At 37.4% G+C, this 17,079-nt stretch overlaps 1 protein-coding gene across 4 annotated transcripts in view; it reads right to left on the reverse strand.

Moving 5' to 3' along the window:
* Positions 1–10,150: 10,150 nt before the first annotated feature.
* Positions 10,151–17,079, reverse strand: part of TOR1AIP1 (torsin 1A interacting protein 1) — a 39,357-nt gene continuing 32,428 nt past the window's right edge. For 2 of the 4 annotated variants that reach the window (XM_014845279.3, XM_014845278.3), the window contains exons 10-12: positions 15,701–15,745; positions 15,280–15,336; positions 10,151–12,544 (exon numbers count right to left, since the gene is read on the reverse strand). In XM_014845279.3, coding sequence (XP_014700765.1) covers positions 11,757–12,544; positions 15,280–15,336; positions 15,701–15,745 — 890 coding nt within the window. In that variant the 3' untranslated portion in view covers positions 10,151–11,756. The remainder of the gene's footprint in view (positions 12,545–15,279; positions 15,337–15,700; positions 15,746–17,079) is intronic. The other 2 variants (XM_070497681.1, XM_070497680.1) reach the window with 1 other exon arrangement.

Here is a 17,079-nt window from a genome sequence, read left to right on the forward strand (position 1 = left end):
ACATTGGGTTCCACAAAGCTGAGCAAGGAGGATAGAAAGGAACAGAGTTAAAGAAGAGCCACAAATAAGAATCTACAGCTTGGAAAAACAATCCAACCTATACAGAACCTGAAAAGATTGGGAAGAAAATGCCATATATGGGCTTCTAGAGACTATATACATAATGGTAAGAATAGATGTTCTCAAGCAAGACTGCCTGGGTTCAAATCTCTGCGTCACCATTTTTTACTTGGGTGTTCTTGAGAGTCACCTTACCTTTCTGTACTTCAGTTTCCTGTCTATTAATTTGAGACAACAGTACCGCACAAAGGGTCACTGTGAGAATTACATCAGCTAAAGCACGTAAAGTGCTTGGAACAGTGTTGGAGCATTAATACTCAATAGATAGCTAACAAAACATAGAAAAGAGTGAGGGACAAGAAGACATATTCAAATATAAAGATCTTTATAAGAGGAAGACATAATATCTTCATTGCAGACCAAATAAAAGGAAGTCCACTTAAACTAGGAGAGATTGAGAGTAAGTAAAAAAAATTTGCCCATCAAGAAATGCACATAGCTACTATGGGTGAATGTTCTCTATAGAGGGCCGTATAGCATGGAGTAGATTATTTCTCTCTCTCTCTCTTTTTTTAGATTATCTTCTTGAGTTTAGCCTAAGAATGATGCTCTCTAAAAGTGAGAAAACAAACCTTAAAAAATGAAGTTTGAATCAGGGGTACATGGTCACCTACCACCTCACTTGCCCAAGACTGAAAGCTAAAGAAAGCTCAGTGTTCTTTTGGGAGACTTCTAACAAATTAGTAATAGCCATTACATATTAAAATGTACCTGAAGTTGTGATAACTGTACCCGTTTTTCAGCACAGAAAACAGAGAAGCAATGGGAAGAAATCAGAACACATTTGTAGCAGAGCTACAAAAAGGACTTGCTTAGGTCAAATTTATCTAGAGAGAGCCAAGACCAGGACCCAGATTTGAATACGTTAATATTGTTCCTACTATCTTTAATTTCCTTTCATTGATTTTTTTTACTGAGGTCGTAATAGTTTACAACATTGTGATTTTCCATTGTACATTATTATTTATATTATCAGTTATCATATAAATGTTCCCCTTTACCTCTTATGCCCACCCCCTAACACCCTTCCCCTCTGGTAACCACTGATCTATTCTCTTTGTCCATGTGTTAGTTTATCTTCCACATATGAGTGGAATCATGTGGTATTTGTCTTTCTTTATCTGGCTTATTTCACTTAACATAATACCCTCAAGGTCCATCCACGTTATTGTGAATGGGGTGACTGTTCCTTTTTTATGGCTGAGTAGTATTCCATTGTTTATACATATACACCATATCTTGTTTATCCATTCATCAGTTGATGGGCACTTGGGTTGCTTCCACATCTTGGCTATTGTGAATAATGCTGCAATGAATATAGGGGTGCATAAGTCTCTTTCAATTGTTGATTTCAAATTCTTTGGAATAAATACCCAGTAGTGGGATAGCTGGTTGTATGTTATTTCTATTTTTAATTTTTTGAGAAATAGCCATACTGTTTTCTGTAGTGGCTGCACCAGTTTGCATTCCCATCAGCAGTGTATGGGTTTCCCTTTTCTCCACATCCTCTCCAACATTTGTTATTTTTCATCTTGGTGATTATAGCCATTCTAATGAGTGTAAGGTGATATCTTATTGTAGTTTTGATTTGCATTTCCCTGATGATCAGTGATGTTGAGTATCTTTTCATATGCCTGTTGGCCATCTGTACATCTGCTTTGGAAAAATGTCTGTTCATATCCTCTGCCTATTTTTTGATTGGGTTGTTTTTTGTTGTTGTTGAGTTGTGTGAGTTCTTTATATATTTTGGAGATTCTTTGTCAGATATATGATTTACAAATATTTTCTCCCAGTTGGTAGGTTGTCTTCGTTTTGTTCCTGGTTCCCTTTGCCTTGCAGAAGCTCTTTAGTCTGATGAAGTCCCTTTTATCCAGTTTTTCTTTTGTTTCCCTTGCCCGAGTACACATGGTATTCGAAAAGATCCTTCTAAGACTGATGTCAAAGAGTGTACTGCTTATATTTTCCTCTAGGAGTTTTATGGTTTCACGTCTTACCTTCAAGTCTTCACTCCATTTTGAGTTAATTTTCATGTATGGTGAAAAATAATGGTCTACTTTTATTCTTTTGCATGTGGCTGTCCAGTTTTCCCAACACCATTTACTGAAGAGACCTTTCTTTCTCCATTGTATGTTGTCAGCTCCTTTGTTGAAGATTAGCTGTCTGTAGATGTGTGGTTTTATTTCTGGGCTTTCAGTTCTGTTCCATTGATCTGATTTTCTTACCAGGACCATGCTGTTTTGATTACTATCACTTTGTAGTATATTTTGAAGTCAGGGATTGTGATGCCTCCAGCTTTGCTCTTTTTTTCTCAGGATTGCTTTAGCTATTCAAGGCCTTTTGTTGCCCCATATGAATTTTAGGGTTTTTTTTGTTCTATTTCTGTGAAGAATGTCACTGGGATTCTGATTGGGATTGCATTGAATCTGTAGATTGCTTTAGGTAGTATGGGCATTTTAACTATGTTTATTCTTCCAATCCATGTGCACAGAATCTCTTTCCATTTCTTTATGTCATCATCAATTTCTTTCAATAATGTCTTATAGTTTTCATTGTGTAGGTCTTTCACCTCCTTGGTTAAATTTATTCCTAATATTTTATTCTTTTTGTTGTGATCATAAGTGGGATTGTATCCTTGAACTCTCTGTTAGCTCGTTATTAGAGTATAGAAATGCAGCTGATTTTTGTAAGTTGATTTTATATCCCGCAACTTTGCTGTAGTTGTTATTTCTAACAGTTTTCCAATTGATTCTTTAGAGTTTTCTATATATAAAATCATGTCGTGTGCAAGCAGTGAGAGTTTCACTACTTTCTTGCCAATTTGGATACCCTTTCTTTCTTTTTCTTGCCTAATTTCTCTGGCCAAAACCTCCAGTACTATGTTGAATAGGAGTGGTGAGAGTGGGCACCCTTGTCTTGTTCCTGTTCACAGAGGGATGGCTTTTAGTTTTTCCCCGAGTATGAAGTTGTCTGTAGGTTTGTCACATATGGCCTTTTAATGTTGAGATACTTTCCTTCTATACCCATTTTACTGAGAGTTTTGATCAGAAAAGGATGCTGGGTCTCGTCAAATGCTTTCTCTGTGTCTACTGAGATGATCATGTGGTTTTTATTCCTTATTTTGTTAATGTGGTGTATCACACTGATTGATTTGTGGATGTTGAACCATTCCTGCATCTGTGGTATAAATCCCATTTGATCATTGTGTATGATCCTTTCAATGTATTGCTGTATTCTGTTTGCCAATATTTTGTTGAGGATTTTTGCATCTATGTTCATCAGCGATATTGGCCTGTAATTTTCCTTCTTTTGTTACCCTTGTCTGGCTTGGGGATCATGGTGATGTTGGCCTCATAAAATGTGCTTGGAAGTGTTCTGATTTCAAGTTTTTGGAATAGTTTGAGAAAGACAGATATTAAATCTTCTTTGAATGCTTGGTAGAATTCTCCAGAGAAGCTATCTGGTCCTGGGCTTTTATTTTTTGCGAGGTTTTTGATTGCTGTTTGAATCTCTTTACTTGCGATTGGTCTATTCAGATTCTCTATTTCTTCTTGATTCAATTTTGGGAGGTTCTATGAGTCTAAGAATTTATCCATTTCTTCTAGATAGTCCAATTTGTTGGCATATAGTTTTTCATAGTATTCTCTTATAATCCTTTGTATTTCTGTGGTACCCATTGTAGTTTCTCCTCTTGCATTTCTAACGTTATTTATTTGAGCCTTCTTTCTTTTCTTCTTAATGAGTCTGGCTAAGGGCTTGTCAATTTTGTTTATCTTCTCCAAGAACCAGCTCTTAGTTTCATTGATCCTTTCTACTGGTTTTTTTTGTTTGTTTGTTTCAATTTCATTTATTTCTGCTCTAATTTTTATTATTTCCCTCCTTCTGCTGACTTTGGGCTTTGTTTGTTCTTTTTCTAATTCTATTAGGTGTAGTTTAAGATTGCTTATTTGAGATTTTTCTTGTTTGTTATGGTGGGCCTGTATTGCTAAGAATTTCCCTCTTAGGATCACTTTTGCTGCATCCCATATGAGTTGGTATGGTGTATTTTCATTTTCATTTGTCTCTAGATATTTTTTCATTTCTCCTTTAATTTCTTCAATGATCCATTGGTTGTTCCGTAGCATGTTGTTTAGTCTCCACATATTTGTCACTTTCCCAACTTTTCCCTTGTAGCTGATTTCCAGTTTCATAGCATTATGGCTGGAAAAGATGCTTGATATGATTTCAATCTTCTTAAATTTATTGAGGCTTGCCTTGTTTCCCAGCATATGGTAAATCTTTGAGAATGTTCTATGTGCACTTGAGAAGAATGTGTATTCTGCTGGGTTTGGATGGAATGTTCTTTATATATCTATTAAGTCCATCTGGTCAAGTTTTTCAAATAATTCCACTATTTCCCTGTTGACTTTCTGTCTGGATGATCTATCTATTGATGTGAGGTGTTAAGGTCCCCTATTATTATTGTGTTGCTGTTAAATATCTCCTTTTAGGTTTCTTAATAGCTGTTTTATGTACTTTGGTGCTGTGGTGTTGGGTGCATATATATAAGTGCTATGTCCTCTTGGTGGAGTTTCCCTTTTGTCATTATATACTGCCCCTCTTGGTCTCTCATTGCCTTTATTATCTTGAAATCTCCTTTGTCTGATATAAGTATGGCAACGTCTACTTTCTTCTGTATGCCATTAGCTTGGAGTATCATCTTCCATCCCTTCAGTCTGAGCCTGCATTTGTCTTTAGAGACGTGTTTCCTGGAGGCAGCATATTGTTGGGTCTTGTTTTTTAATCCACCTCGCCACTCTGTGTCTTTTGATTAGAGAATTCAATCCATTTACATTTAGAGTGATGATTGATAAATGAAGGCGTAATGCTGTCATTTTATCACTTGTTTTCCAGTTGTTCTGTTTTCCCTTGTTTCTAGTCCCATGTATTTCGGGTTGCCAATTCACTTTGGTAGTTCTCTATGTTGGTTTTCTCAGTTTTCTCTTTATTTATCATTTGTGTCTCTGTTCTGATTATTTATTTAGTGGTTATCGTGAGGTTTGTATAAAAAATCTTGTAGATGAGATAGTCCATCTTCTGATAGCCTCTTAGTTCCTTAGTCTAAGCAGGTTCCATTCCCATCCTCTTCCCCTTCTAAGTTGTTGTTGTCACAACTTATTCCACTTTGTGTTGTTTGTGGTTAAAATGACAAGATTATAGTTATTTTTGATGTTTTCCTTCCTTTTATCTTCAATGTTATAATTAAGTGCTTGCTGACCTGTTCTGATAGCTCCAATTTTCTGATTTTTGTCTGCCTATTTATCTCCTTGCTCAGGCTTTGTAAACCTTTTCTTTTTATTCAGGTATGAGGGCCTTGTTGATCATTTCTTGTTGGGGGGGTCTTGTGGTGATGAACTCCCTCAGCTTTTGTTTATTTGAGAAAGTTTTTTATTTCTCCATCATATCTGAAGGATATTTTCGCTGGATAGAGTATTCTTGGCTGAAAGTTTTTGTCTGTGAGAATTTTGAATGTCATTCCACTCTCTCCTAGCCTGCAAAGTTTCTGATGAGAAATCTGCTGAAAGCCTGATAGAGATTCCTTTGTAAGTTATTTTCTTCTGCCTTGCTTCCTTTAATATTTTTTGTCATTGACTTTTGCCAGTTTTACTACTTTGGAGAAGGTCTTTTTACATTGACGTAATTAGGAGTTCTATTAGCTTCTTTTACTTGTAATTCCAGCTCGTTCCCCAGGTTTGGGAAATTCTCTATTGTTTCTTTGAACAAGCCCTCTGCCCCTTTCTCCCTCGCCTCTCCCTCTTGAATATCTATAATCCTTATGTTGCATTTCCTTATTTAATTGGATATTTCTCAGAGAATTTCTTCATTTCTTTTTAGTTTTAGTTCTCTCTCCTCCACCTGAAGCATGTCTATATTTCTCTCCTCCACAACTACTAATTCTATCCTCCATAATATCAACTATGTTATTCAAGGATTCCAGATATTTCTCTCATTCATTGTGTTTTTCATCTCCAAGATTTCTGATTGGTTTTTCTTTATAGTTTCAATCTCTTTTATGAAGAATTCCCTCTGCTCATTAGTTTTTTCCTGATTTCATTGAACTGTCTTTCTGAATTCTCATTTTTTCATGATAGCTATTCTGAATTCTCTATCACTTAGATTGTAAATTTCTGTGGCTTCAGGATTGATTTCTAGGTGCTTGTCATTTTCCTTCTGGTGTTTGGAGTATTAACATATTTCTTCATACTATTTGATGGGGTGGATTTGTGCCTTCAAATAGTGATAGAATCTGGTCACAGATTCCACCTGCCGCCACTGGGGGTGGTCAGGAACTGTGTCTTCTGAGCCCACCACAATCCCTGGCATCTGTGCCTGTCCTTTGGAATCTATGCTGACAGGGCCCATCTGCAATTGCCCACTCGCCACAGCTGCTTTTCAAATGCATGGGCATGTGCTCTTGAAGGGAGTTCCTTGCTCTGGCTGACTGGCTAAGCTGATGCACCAGGTTGGGGGAAGGGTGCTTTCTTTCACGTGCATGATCCTGTGGGCATTCTTGCTCTGCTTTTGCTATCTGTTCTCCTGGGCTGCTGGCTTGATGAAGACACCCCTTCAATAGCTTAGCCTCCTGTGTGTGGAGCTTTCCTATGGCTGGTGGATAACTGAGTGTGTGAAGGCATTCCTGCAGACAGCTGCCCCTTCTCTCTCTCTTCTCAGAGTCATGCATGGTCCTGTGCCCTAACTCACTCCCAGGGAAGGCGAGGAGATGCCCTTACATCCTTCCACTTCTTCCCAGGGGTACAGCTCCTCCACCTTCAGATGTATCGCTGTGTGGGTATCTCAGATGCCTATTGTGTTGTGTAAATGTCCTCTGTTGGTTTATGAACGTCCTTTTCATTGTATCTTAATGGGGAGAGTCTAAGGGAAGAGCTCACTCTGTCATGATGCTTACATCACTTAATTTTTTTAAAAAAAAGCTAAAATGAAAGGAATTAACCAGTATAGCTTCGTGTTATATAAAGGTCTTTACACATTTGAAGATATATTCAGTTGTTCCTTAACCGTATTTGCCCACTCCTTGGCTTGACCTTAGGAAACTGCCCTACCCCATACCCACTCAATGGTCCCTGTTAAAGGGGGGACCTAGGCAGCTATGTTTAATCATATATTCTTTTCAGGGGTCATCCATACACTGCATTGAGCCAATCAGGTTTACCCTCTTGGTATGTCTAAGTTACAAAAGGGAAGCTGCTAATGCATAGCAAGCCAAAAGTAGAGAGGCAGAGAGAATGGCTGCTGAGGTCCCCATCCAGAACAGTCTTCACAGTTTCCCTATTTTCCTGTCTTTGAGTCTGAGATGTATATTCTTACAACACCCACCCCACCTCCCCTTTTCACTTTTGCTGGTTGGACAGGGTTTTTATTTACATACAAATTCCTAACTCTTTAATTCAAACTGTTAAAAAAGTCAACATAAAGACATGCAGAGGTAAGAACTTACTCTACCACTGTATGCTTAGTATTTGGAAAGAGGAGATGTATGAGCTAAGTAGAATGAAGAGGTATTTTTAGTAGTACAGAACTTTGAGGAGTCCTCTATGAGGTATTTTCTATGTAACATTACATTCAGCTACCAAACCATGTCATTTCTACTTCTCAAATATCTTTCTTATCCATCTTCTCTTCACATCCATAGCCAATTCTTATCTGAACTATAATACTCTCTTAGGCAATATGAAAAGATGTTAAGGAAACTTTTTAAAGAAAATTCGAATTCCAAATCTCACTGTAGAAAAACCTCATGGCCTCCCAGTTTTGTCTCTTAACATTCACCTTCCCTTTGAGGATCTCACACTAACGACCCTTCATTGCAAGGTTTCCCTCGCACCTCTGGGATTGATCCCCTCCCTCTTTCCTCAAATTACTCATAGCGCTATTGAGTCCAGGCTGAAATAGTTATATAAAGGTTTAGGAATAACGGGGAAAAAGCAAATAAAACACTGAGAAAGGGGCTGGCCCCGTGGCCAAGTGGTTAAGTTTGTGTGCTCCTCTTCGGCAGCCTAGGGCTTTGCCACTTCAGATCCTTGGCACGGACATGGCACTGCTCATCAAGCCATGCTGAGGCGGCATCCCACATGCCACAACTAGAAGGACCCACAACTAAAAATATACAACTATGTACCAGGGGCTTTGGGGAGAAAAAGAAAAAATGAAATCTTTAAAACACTGAGAAAGATGCAACTTACGTATTCTAGCTAGTTAGGTAGGGCTTGCAATTTTTATTCAACAGATATGAGCACTTTACGTGATTACCACTGTGTATATATTGATGACATTTTCTTGCTATCAAGAGGCAGATGGTAATGGGTGTGTGCTAACTGCTGTGTTAGGGGTAATACAGGATGAATTAGAGAATAAACAAGGGGCACCTAAACCAGTATTTGGGGGAAGGGAATTAAGGAAGGTTTCAGTGAAGTTCTGCCTAAAAAACTAAGGCCTTAAGAACAAATAAGAATTAGTAGAGAATGAAAATGGGGCAAGGGAAATGCACATTCCAGAAAAGTCCAAGAATATGCAAAAGAGTACAATGTGTAGATTGGGAGGGGTTTCTCCCAGTTTCTGCTCAGGTGACAGGCTATAATTTTCCCTACCATCTAGAAGATCCCACAAGCAAACCAGGTCTTCTCTGAATCCAGGCCACAGAGAGATAGGTATTCAAGGCAAGAGTTTCCTCTTTTTCAGTCAATAGCAGTCTTCCCAGATTCAGAACTCACATCTTCATCCCAGGTGGCTAATGCCAGCAGAATCTTCATACCATAAGATTTTACTCTGACCTTGGTAAGGACAATGCAGCAGAATAGTCCATTATCTTTATGCATTCAAATGCTTCCTTACACTGCCAACAAAAGACCATTTTCAAGACCTGAGGTCACAGGGAAACTGGGTTTTATATCATTACTTTAGGCATTAACTAATGGTATGAACTATGCAAACCCTTTCTTCATAGTTTTCTTCAGAGAATGAAAATTAAGTTTACTTCCAATCTTTGTTTTGAGGATTGGAGGGTTAGAAAACTTCCTTAAATATAAGAAAGTCATTTGAAAAAAGGAACCAAACTAAGCTTCTAGAAATTTTAAGACCAGTACTGTACTGTGGTTTTCCCTGGGCCAATGTTGTCACTCAAAGTCACAATGTACCTAGTTTCTAGAGACCCTAGTTCCTACTTTCAAGCTGATGACTTAATAAATTTTCCCTTCCAAAGGATTATAATAACATGAACAGAAAACAAACTGTTTTAGGCAGCAATGATCTCAAATACAGATGTTCTTGAGCATGCATTCTTTTTTTTTCTTTTTTTTTGGAAGATTAGCCCTGAGCTAACTGCTGCCAATCCACCTGTTTTTGCTGAGGAAGACTGCCCCTGAGCTAACATCTGTGCCCATCTTCCTCTACTTTATATGTGGGATGCCTACCACAACATGGCTTGACAAGCAGTGTCACATCCACACCTGGGATCTGAACTGGTGAACCCCGGGCCGCCAAAGCGGAACATGCGAACTTAACTGCTGCGCCACCGGGCTGGCCCCTCGAGCATGCATTCTTACTGGGGGCAAAAATTGGTTATTGGGGGCAAAAAACTCTTAACTTTTCATATGTATAAAGTACAAAAATATATAAAGTTCATGAACAGACATACAGTATATGGCTGGTATTGAAATTTTACAGGGGTAGGCGATTAGAAAAAAAATTATCTAAAATAGCTCTTTAGGGAGGTGAGAATGAAAAATTTGAGAAACACTGCTGTAGATTCTTCTGCTAGGTTGGGAATACCTACATTAATTCCACTTGAGTGATAATTCAAAATCCCTGGATAAAACAGAAAGTCATGGTGATTCTAACCAGTGTATTTGTGAACGGCTCCCAATCTTTGGCCTTTGTTTCTCCTAGCAGAAGTCACGAAAATTGTTCTAGTGTAAGGAAAATTCTAGGATTCAAAAAAAAGCGTATGAATTATTAAGTTTACAACACACACAGATGGTACAAACCAAGAAAGTAAATTTATTTAAATTACTAAAATAGCTTTTAAAGTCATTTACAGATTAGCTGCTACAATTATTTTTCCTGAAAGATATAAGTAACATTAATTACTTTAAAATTATTTTGGTCAGTGAAACATTTAATAAAAACATTTGCTTCTCCATATAATATATATGTATAAAATGAGCCTTTTAAAAAACCTTGTTTTAGAATCCTCTATAAATCAGATGATTTGACTTTTGACAGTCAGGAAGAAATTATAATAAGGGATGTGAATTTATGAACACTGGTAGTCCTAGTGGGAAGAAACTAGACCACACTCTACTACCAGTCGCGGGATCCTCACAAGGTAAATGATGAAGCCAATAACTGGCTCTGGTACTCTAAAAACAAAATTTTCATTTAAAGGTTCGTAGACAATAAAAAAACACGGTGGATCTAGAATTTTAAGATACTAAGAAAACCAAAGCAGTTGGTAGATAAGCTCAGTTATAGATGCAAAGTTACAACCAAAATACTATAATAGTCCAGTAATGTACAGTAGTACCTTTTAACATTCTTCATATATGGTAAAGTTTACTTTCTTTTTGGCTTGAGGCACTCAATAAAATCTATCACGTGCATAGTAAATCCTTACTTTTGTTATAAGAGCATCATTCAAGGACTTAGACTGTAACAAGTAGACACACAGAAAATTAAATCCTTCTTCAACAGCCCAGAAAAGCTGGTTAACAAATGGTTTACCAATTCCTGAAACTGTATTTCTTGATTCAAAACAACAGCTTCAGGATATGTCCAAAATAAACTGCTCTGAATTTACCCATGCAGAAGAGTCAAATGAACAAATATACAAAATTTCATGATGTACATGCTTCGAAATCCTTGGGAGGACCAAAAATTTCTTAGAGGGGAAAAAAAACCATGTGAAAAACAAATCCCAAGAGAATTCTCTGAGAAAGGAGTTCACATGACCATGTTTGACTAATCTAAGTCTCAGTGGCTTAACATTTCACCTTGAAGACTGTTTTTTTCCTCCTTTCCTACCCCATTTCACAATTTCTCTCTTTTCTTTTGCTTCCTCCTCCCCGCCCTCCAAAAACAAAGGAAAAAAAATTCAAACACACACTCAGATGACCTTTCATTACTTTTGTTCCTATAAGCGGAAGCTGACTAAGGAAATCACACCTAAATGATGTAAAAGAGAACAAAATGGGAAAACCCATGGTTGCATTTAGAGAGCTGTCTAACAACTCAACAAACTCAAAGACCTAAGATAAAAAATTGGGAAGATTCATAGGAAGGAGCCTACTCTCTCCCACTGGTCATATCACAGCGATGATTCGCCCCAGAATCTGAAGGGATCCTCTGTGGGACTGCAGATCATTTACAGTCCTCAAATACCATTAACAGAGAGCTCATGGAAATAAACGATTCTCTCAAATAACAGATCATTAGGTTATATATATGGATGTTCCAGGTTTCCATAAGAACTTAACTTCCTTCAAAAAGAAACCAGTTCTTTCAAAAAGAGCTCTGAATCCTGTCTCTGGTTGGAAAGTCTGAAAAGTTCTCAGAACTTGAGACATGATTTTCTCTTCCATCACCCCTTACAAGCAGATGCCCCCTTTCAGGGCATTTTCAGGTTGTATAGGCAGGACTAAGTGAGAAATTCGGCTCCAGAGCCCACTCAATTTGTCTGGGTCCATGTGTTTGTAGGAGTTGGGTGTGTCAGAGTTGGTGAACTTGACTTTGAGGAAATCCCTCACTTTCTCTTCAATTTCCTTTAGGCCTAGACTGGTTTCAAGTGTCTTCTCCTCCAACAAGACAGTCAGGACTAAGGCTACGTCTTTGAAAGCTGCATTTTCATGGTCACAATACTTATAGAAGATCAAAGTGGAGCCTGCAGGCAGCGACTCGAAGCGGTGCACCACAGCTGCATTCTGGCCATTTCTGAATCCATTGCTCAGTTCCTGATCCACCTCTAGTTTGACAGCATCGCTGTCTTGAGTAGCTTTGCCTGCCCCATCAATCCTGATGGCACGGACACTGTGGACGGAAGAATAGGCATCAGCAATTTGTTCACTCAGGCACTTGAGTGCTTGTTCAGCATCTTGAGCAGCAGTGAGCAGCAAGATAGCAGGCTGAGGCCGAGGTTGGGAGCTATTAAGATGTTTCTCCAGGAATGTTAGGCTCCTTTTCCACAGCTTCTCATCTTGACCTTGGTACTTCTTCATAAGTTGTTTCATCCGGTTCTGGAACTCTTGAACAGCAGTGGTTTCCACCTCAGGAGTAGGAGAGAGCCAAAAGCTCCCAAGGGCAAGAGCAGCTATCAGAGCGAGTAGCAACCACCACTTCGTCTTGACAAAAGGTGCATTTTTGGGCTGTCCAGTCACTTCTGCACAGGAAAACAAAATGACAGATATAAATATTATTTTATTAGATTCAGGTGACTTTTAAAACCAATACTAATCTTTATAAACATTAGATAAATGAGGAAGAAATTTAAAGAAAGGAGTTGATAATTTACTTTCTTAAAGAAATAATTTCTCACAGGTTTTCAAGAAAATCTCACTGATAGGTTTTAAGTTATACGTATAAGTATGCATAAGTCTCTTCAATGTCAAAATGATAAAAGTCTTAAGAGGAAAAAGCAGGATTTAAATATATGAAATGGCATAAGCAGGTCAAAAATGATATAATTTATAAAGCAAAACTATTGCTACTACTGCTAATATTTGGGAGGTAACCAATATTAAAAGATACTTTACAAAATATTTTTTAATTTAGAATCTCAGAGTTCACATGGTTAATTATCCAAGGTGGAATTTTTTAAAGCACATAAAGGAATAAAGAAAAGGATGCACTGTAAGTGAGCGTCTTCAATGTATTAGGATAGCTAGCCGTCCCTGTAATTACATGGATGCCTATTTTTTTTTTTTGAAGATTTTTTTATTTTTTCCTTTTTCTCCCCAAAGCCCCCCGGTACATAGTTGTATATTCTTTGTTGTGGGTTCTTCCAGTTGTGGCATGTGGGACGCTGCCTCAGCGTGGTCTGATGAGCAGTGCCATGTCCACACCCAGGATTCGAACCAACGAAACACTGGGCCGCCTGCAGCGGAGCGCGCGAACTTAACCACTCGGCCACGGGGCCAGCCCCAATGGATGCTTATTTTTTGTGGCATGCAAGTTAATTCCGGTAAAATTTAGTTTGCAACTCATCTCTAATTATTACTGGCAATAATTTACTTTCATCTAGTGCTTTTCAGTTTATAAAGCACTTTCTTATATACTTCATTTAATCATTCAATATGATAGCAACAATGGTACTATTACACCTTCTATTTATTGATTGACTGCTTTAGGATAATAATTGTACTACGGACCTTTTAGAGCAACAGTTCTCAAAGTGTGGTTGGTGGGGTACCTCGAGATTCTTTCACGGGGGTCCTTGAGGTTAAATGTATTCTCATAGCACTAAGACAACAGTTGACTTTTTGTACCATGTTGACATTTGCATTGATGGTGCAAAAAGCCACGGTGGGAAAACGATGGCTGCTTTAGCATGAATCACAGGGCAGTGGCACAAACTGGACTAGTGTAGTCTTTGTATCCTTCACGGCCACACATTCAAGGTTATCAGTGTCACCTAAGAATGTCTTTCATGAAGCAGTTAAAATTATTTACCTTATTAAAACTCAACCTCTGTGTAGAAATCTTAAGAGTCTGTGTGAAGAACTGGGAAGCATACACAAAGCACTGCCGTGGCATGGCACCGTACAACAGTCGCCTCAAGGAAAAGAACTTTGCGCAACTGAGCTGTAAACTGAACTAGTGCTTTTTTCATGATATTTTTGCTTGAAAGAACCAGTGACAAACTATGATTAGTCAGACTTCCGTATTTGGCAGACATTTTTTTGAAAATGAATAAAGTGAGCCTACTGCTTCTAGGAAGAAAACGGACAATATCTGTTACCAATTATAAAATTCAAGATTTCAAGTGAAAATTAGAATTGTATAAATCTTGTGTCTGCCACCATGAGCCTGACAGCTCCAGTACTAAAGACATTTTTGTCTTCAGATTGAGGTGCTATTAACAAATGTGATTTACACTGTATTACAAAATGTGTCAACATATGGAAGATCTATGTGACTTAGTGAACCAATATTTCCCAAATGACCAGCATATGTGACATTCCATTCAAGGTACAAGACCAATGGATTTTTATGTAATATAATACAAAAAGTTCATTAACATGATTTCAGATTTCACATTTCAAATAACATTTAGAAACTACCACTTGTTGAGTTTGAGTTTTAGAGAGTATCAAAAGAGACACCCACAATTATCTGAAGACAATTAAAATTCTACATGTCTGTATAAAGCTGGATTTTCTGTAGATACTTCAATCAAAACAATCTATTTTAACAGACTGAATGCAGAAGCAGATACGAGAATCCAGCTCCATTTTATTAAGTCAGACATTAAAGAGATTAGAAAAAATATAAAACAATTTGTCACTCTTCTAAATTATTTAAAAATAAATTAATAAATATTTTTTAAAATCTTCAACTTTAATTTTAAGGTAAATATGGACAGGTATAACCTATATTTTATTTTCGGGTACTTACTAATTTTGCTGGTGGAAAGTGGTACTGAGACCAAAAAGTTTGAGAATCACTGTTATTTTCTTAGTACTCATGCAGGATAATAAACAGGATTAGAGCATTAAAGAAATTTGCCCCAAGGCTGTACAGAAGGTAAGTGGTCCAATCTAATTCAAATACAGGTCTGTAGACTCTAAAATCCGTGGTAATCCCATTATGTCATGCTATGTGTTGTCTTTCTTTTGACTCAGCCAGGTTCACTCAGTTGATAGTATCAGTCACTTTACTTATTAACTTTTACTTTTGATCTTATGGACAGTGAAGTGAAGGAGAAAAACCAGCTGCTGTTTCATAGAGTTTGTCCTTAAAGAATTTTTCTGCTCGTAAGATATCTACTTTTTCCTCTGAAGTGCTTAAAATACAGTTCTTCAAATAGCATTAAGTTATTTCGCTGTCAAAAAACTGAAAAACAATTATGGATCACCGATTTTAGAGACTCAATAAGAACTGAAGAGACAAACTTACGTTGGCTGGAGGTTGACGGAGACTGGTTCCAAAGTTCTGATGTCTGAACGCTGTCATCTAATGATAGGAGTGATAAAGACGATCAATTTATGTTTCACAATTTAAGTATTTCCAATAGAGAAAGAAAATACAAATTCCACCAAGAGAAAATAGGCAGAAATCAGCCAGAAACAGAAGAAAGAGCAGAAGATCTGAGCGCCCATTAAATTGACAGCTCCTCGAGACACAAGGCCAATTTCTTTCATAATTATTTGCAGCATGTAGAGGTGAAGTACAAAGCATGCTCTTAATACATGAGTTTTGTGAGAGAAAGCCTTTAAGTATTTGACCCAAATTATTTAATGGGAGTGGTGAAACTTTTGGGACAAATAAGAAGACAAAGAAAATAAGCACAACTATAATAAAAGGAAACATATTATACCATCTGAAAAATTGCCATGTGGAAAACTCTTGCCTGGTGATGATGCTGTAAAGACGGGAAAAAGGACAAAATATGGATTATGGATTCCTGAGCTATCCGGATAAGGAGTTTTCACATAAAACTCAATCTTAATCCTCACGATTTTCTACCTCAAATTGATTCAAATATTTCTTCTGGTACTTCTAACTATTTCAAATATCAGTAATATAAATTACATTAAAAAAACTTCACCATTTCTGTTAATAGACAAGTAATTCTGTTTTAGATTTGGGTTAAACAACAGATTTCAAAAATACCTTTCTCACAACTCCATCAAATCTCTACTTCCATCATTACTTTAGAAAACAAATTAAAAACTATCCCCACTCTTTCCTTTTTCCCTCCATCCTTGTGCGCCTGGCTGCAGATCTTAACATCTAAGAGAGAGGAAATGGAAGGACAGGGTTCAGAAGGTGAAGAGGCTGAGTTACCCATCTGTAGGACCTACATTTACCAATACTGCCATCTATAACTCGCCTGGAGTTTTGCAACTTTTGTATATATAAATGATCTTCCTGGTGGATTTTCCTGGTGTTTACCAAAGCTTTCACTTGAGAAACACTGGACTAAACTGGAGGAATAAAATTAGCACTGCTAAGATACAGTCTTAGTTTTGGTCATATGACAAAGAACCTCAAATGAAACAAAATGGCATCAAGCTTAAGTCTAAAGACATACTGTTTTACAATTACTAGTTTAGCCTAGGAAACGACATCATTTAGGAGCTTCAAAGCTGGTCTCCAAAGTTACAACTGTATTACTATAAAAAAAAAATTCATCAGATAATGTTTATCCTGAATACTTCACTCCATGATTGCAAAGATCAAATGAGATAATACTATAGGAAAATTCTATACTATGATGGTATTAATGATGAAAAATAGCTAAATAATAGTTGTTATGTAACATACGCAGTATTTATACATCTCATAGAACATAAAATTAAGAAAACAAAATTAACACAAACAAGGGCTGGCCCAGTGGCGTAGTGATTAAGTTTGCACACTCCCCTTTGGCGGCCCAGGGTTGCCAGGTTTGAATCCTGGGTGTGGACCTACACAGTGGTGGCTCATCAAGCCATGCTGTATGGCGTCCCACGCACAAAATAGAGGAACACTGGCATAGATGTTAGCTCAGGGACAATCTTCCTCAAGAAAAAAAAGGAAGACTGGCAATAGATGTTAGCTCAGGGACAATCTTCCTCAAGAAAAAAAAATTAACACAAACAAAATTAAGAAAACAATTCCATTCAAAATTGCATGAAAAAGAATAAATACTTAGGAATAAACTTAACCAAGGAGGTGAAAGACTTGTACTTGAAAACTAGAAAAAAACTGACG

The sequence above is a fragment of the Equus asinus genome, chromosome 25 (assembly GCF_041296235.1).
Source record: "Equus asinus isolate D_3611 breed Donkey chromosome 25, EquAss-T2T_v2, whole genome shotgun sequence".
Classification (NCBI taxonomy): Eukaryota; Metazoa; Chordata; class Mammalia; order Perissodactyla; family Equidae; genus Equus; species Equus asinus.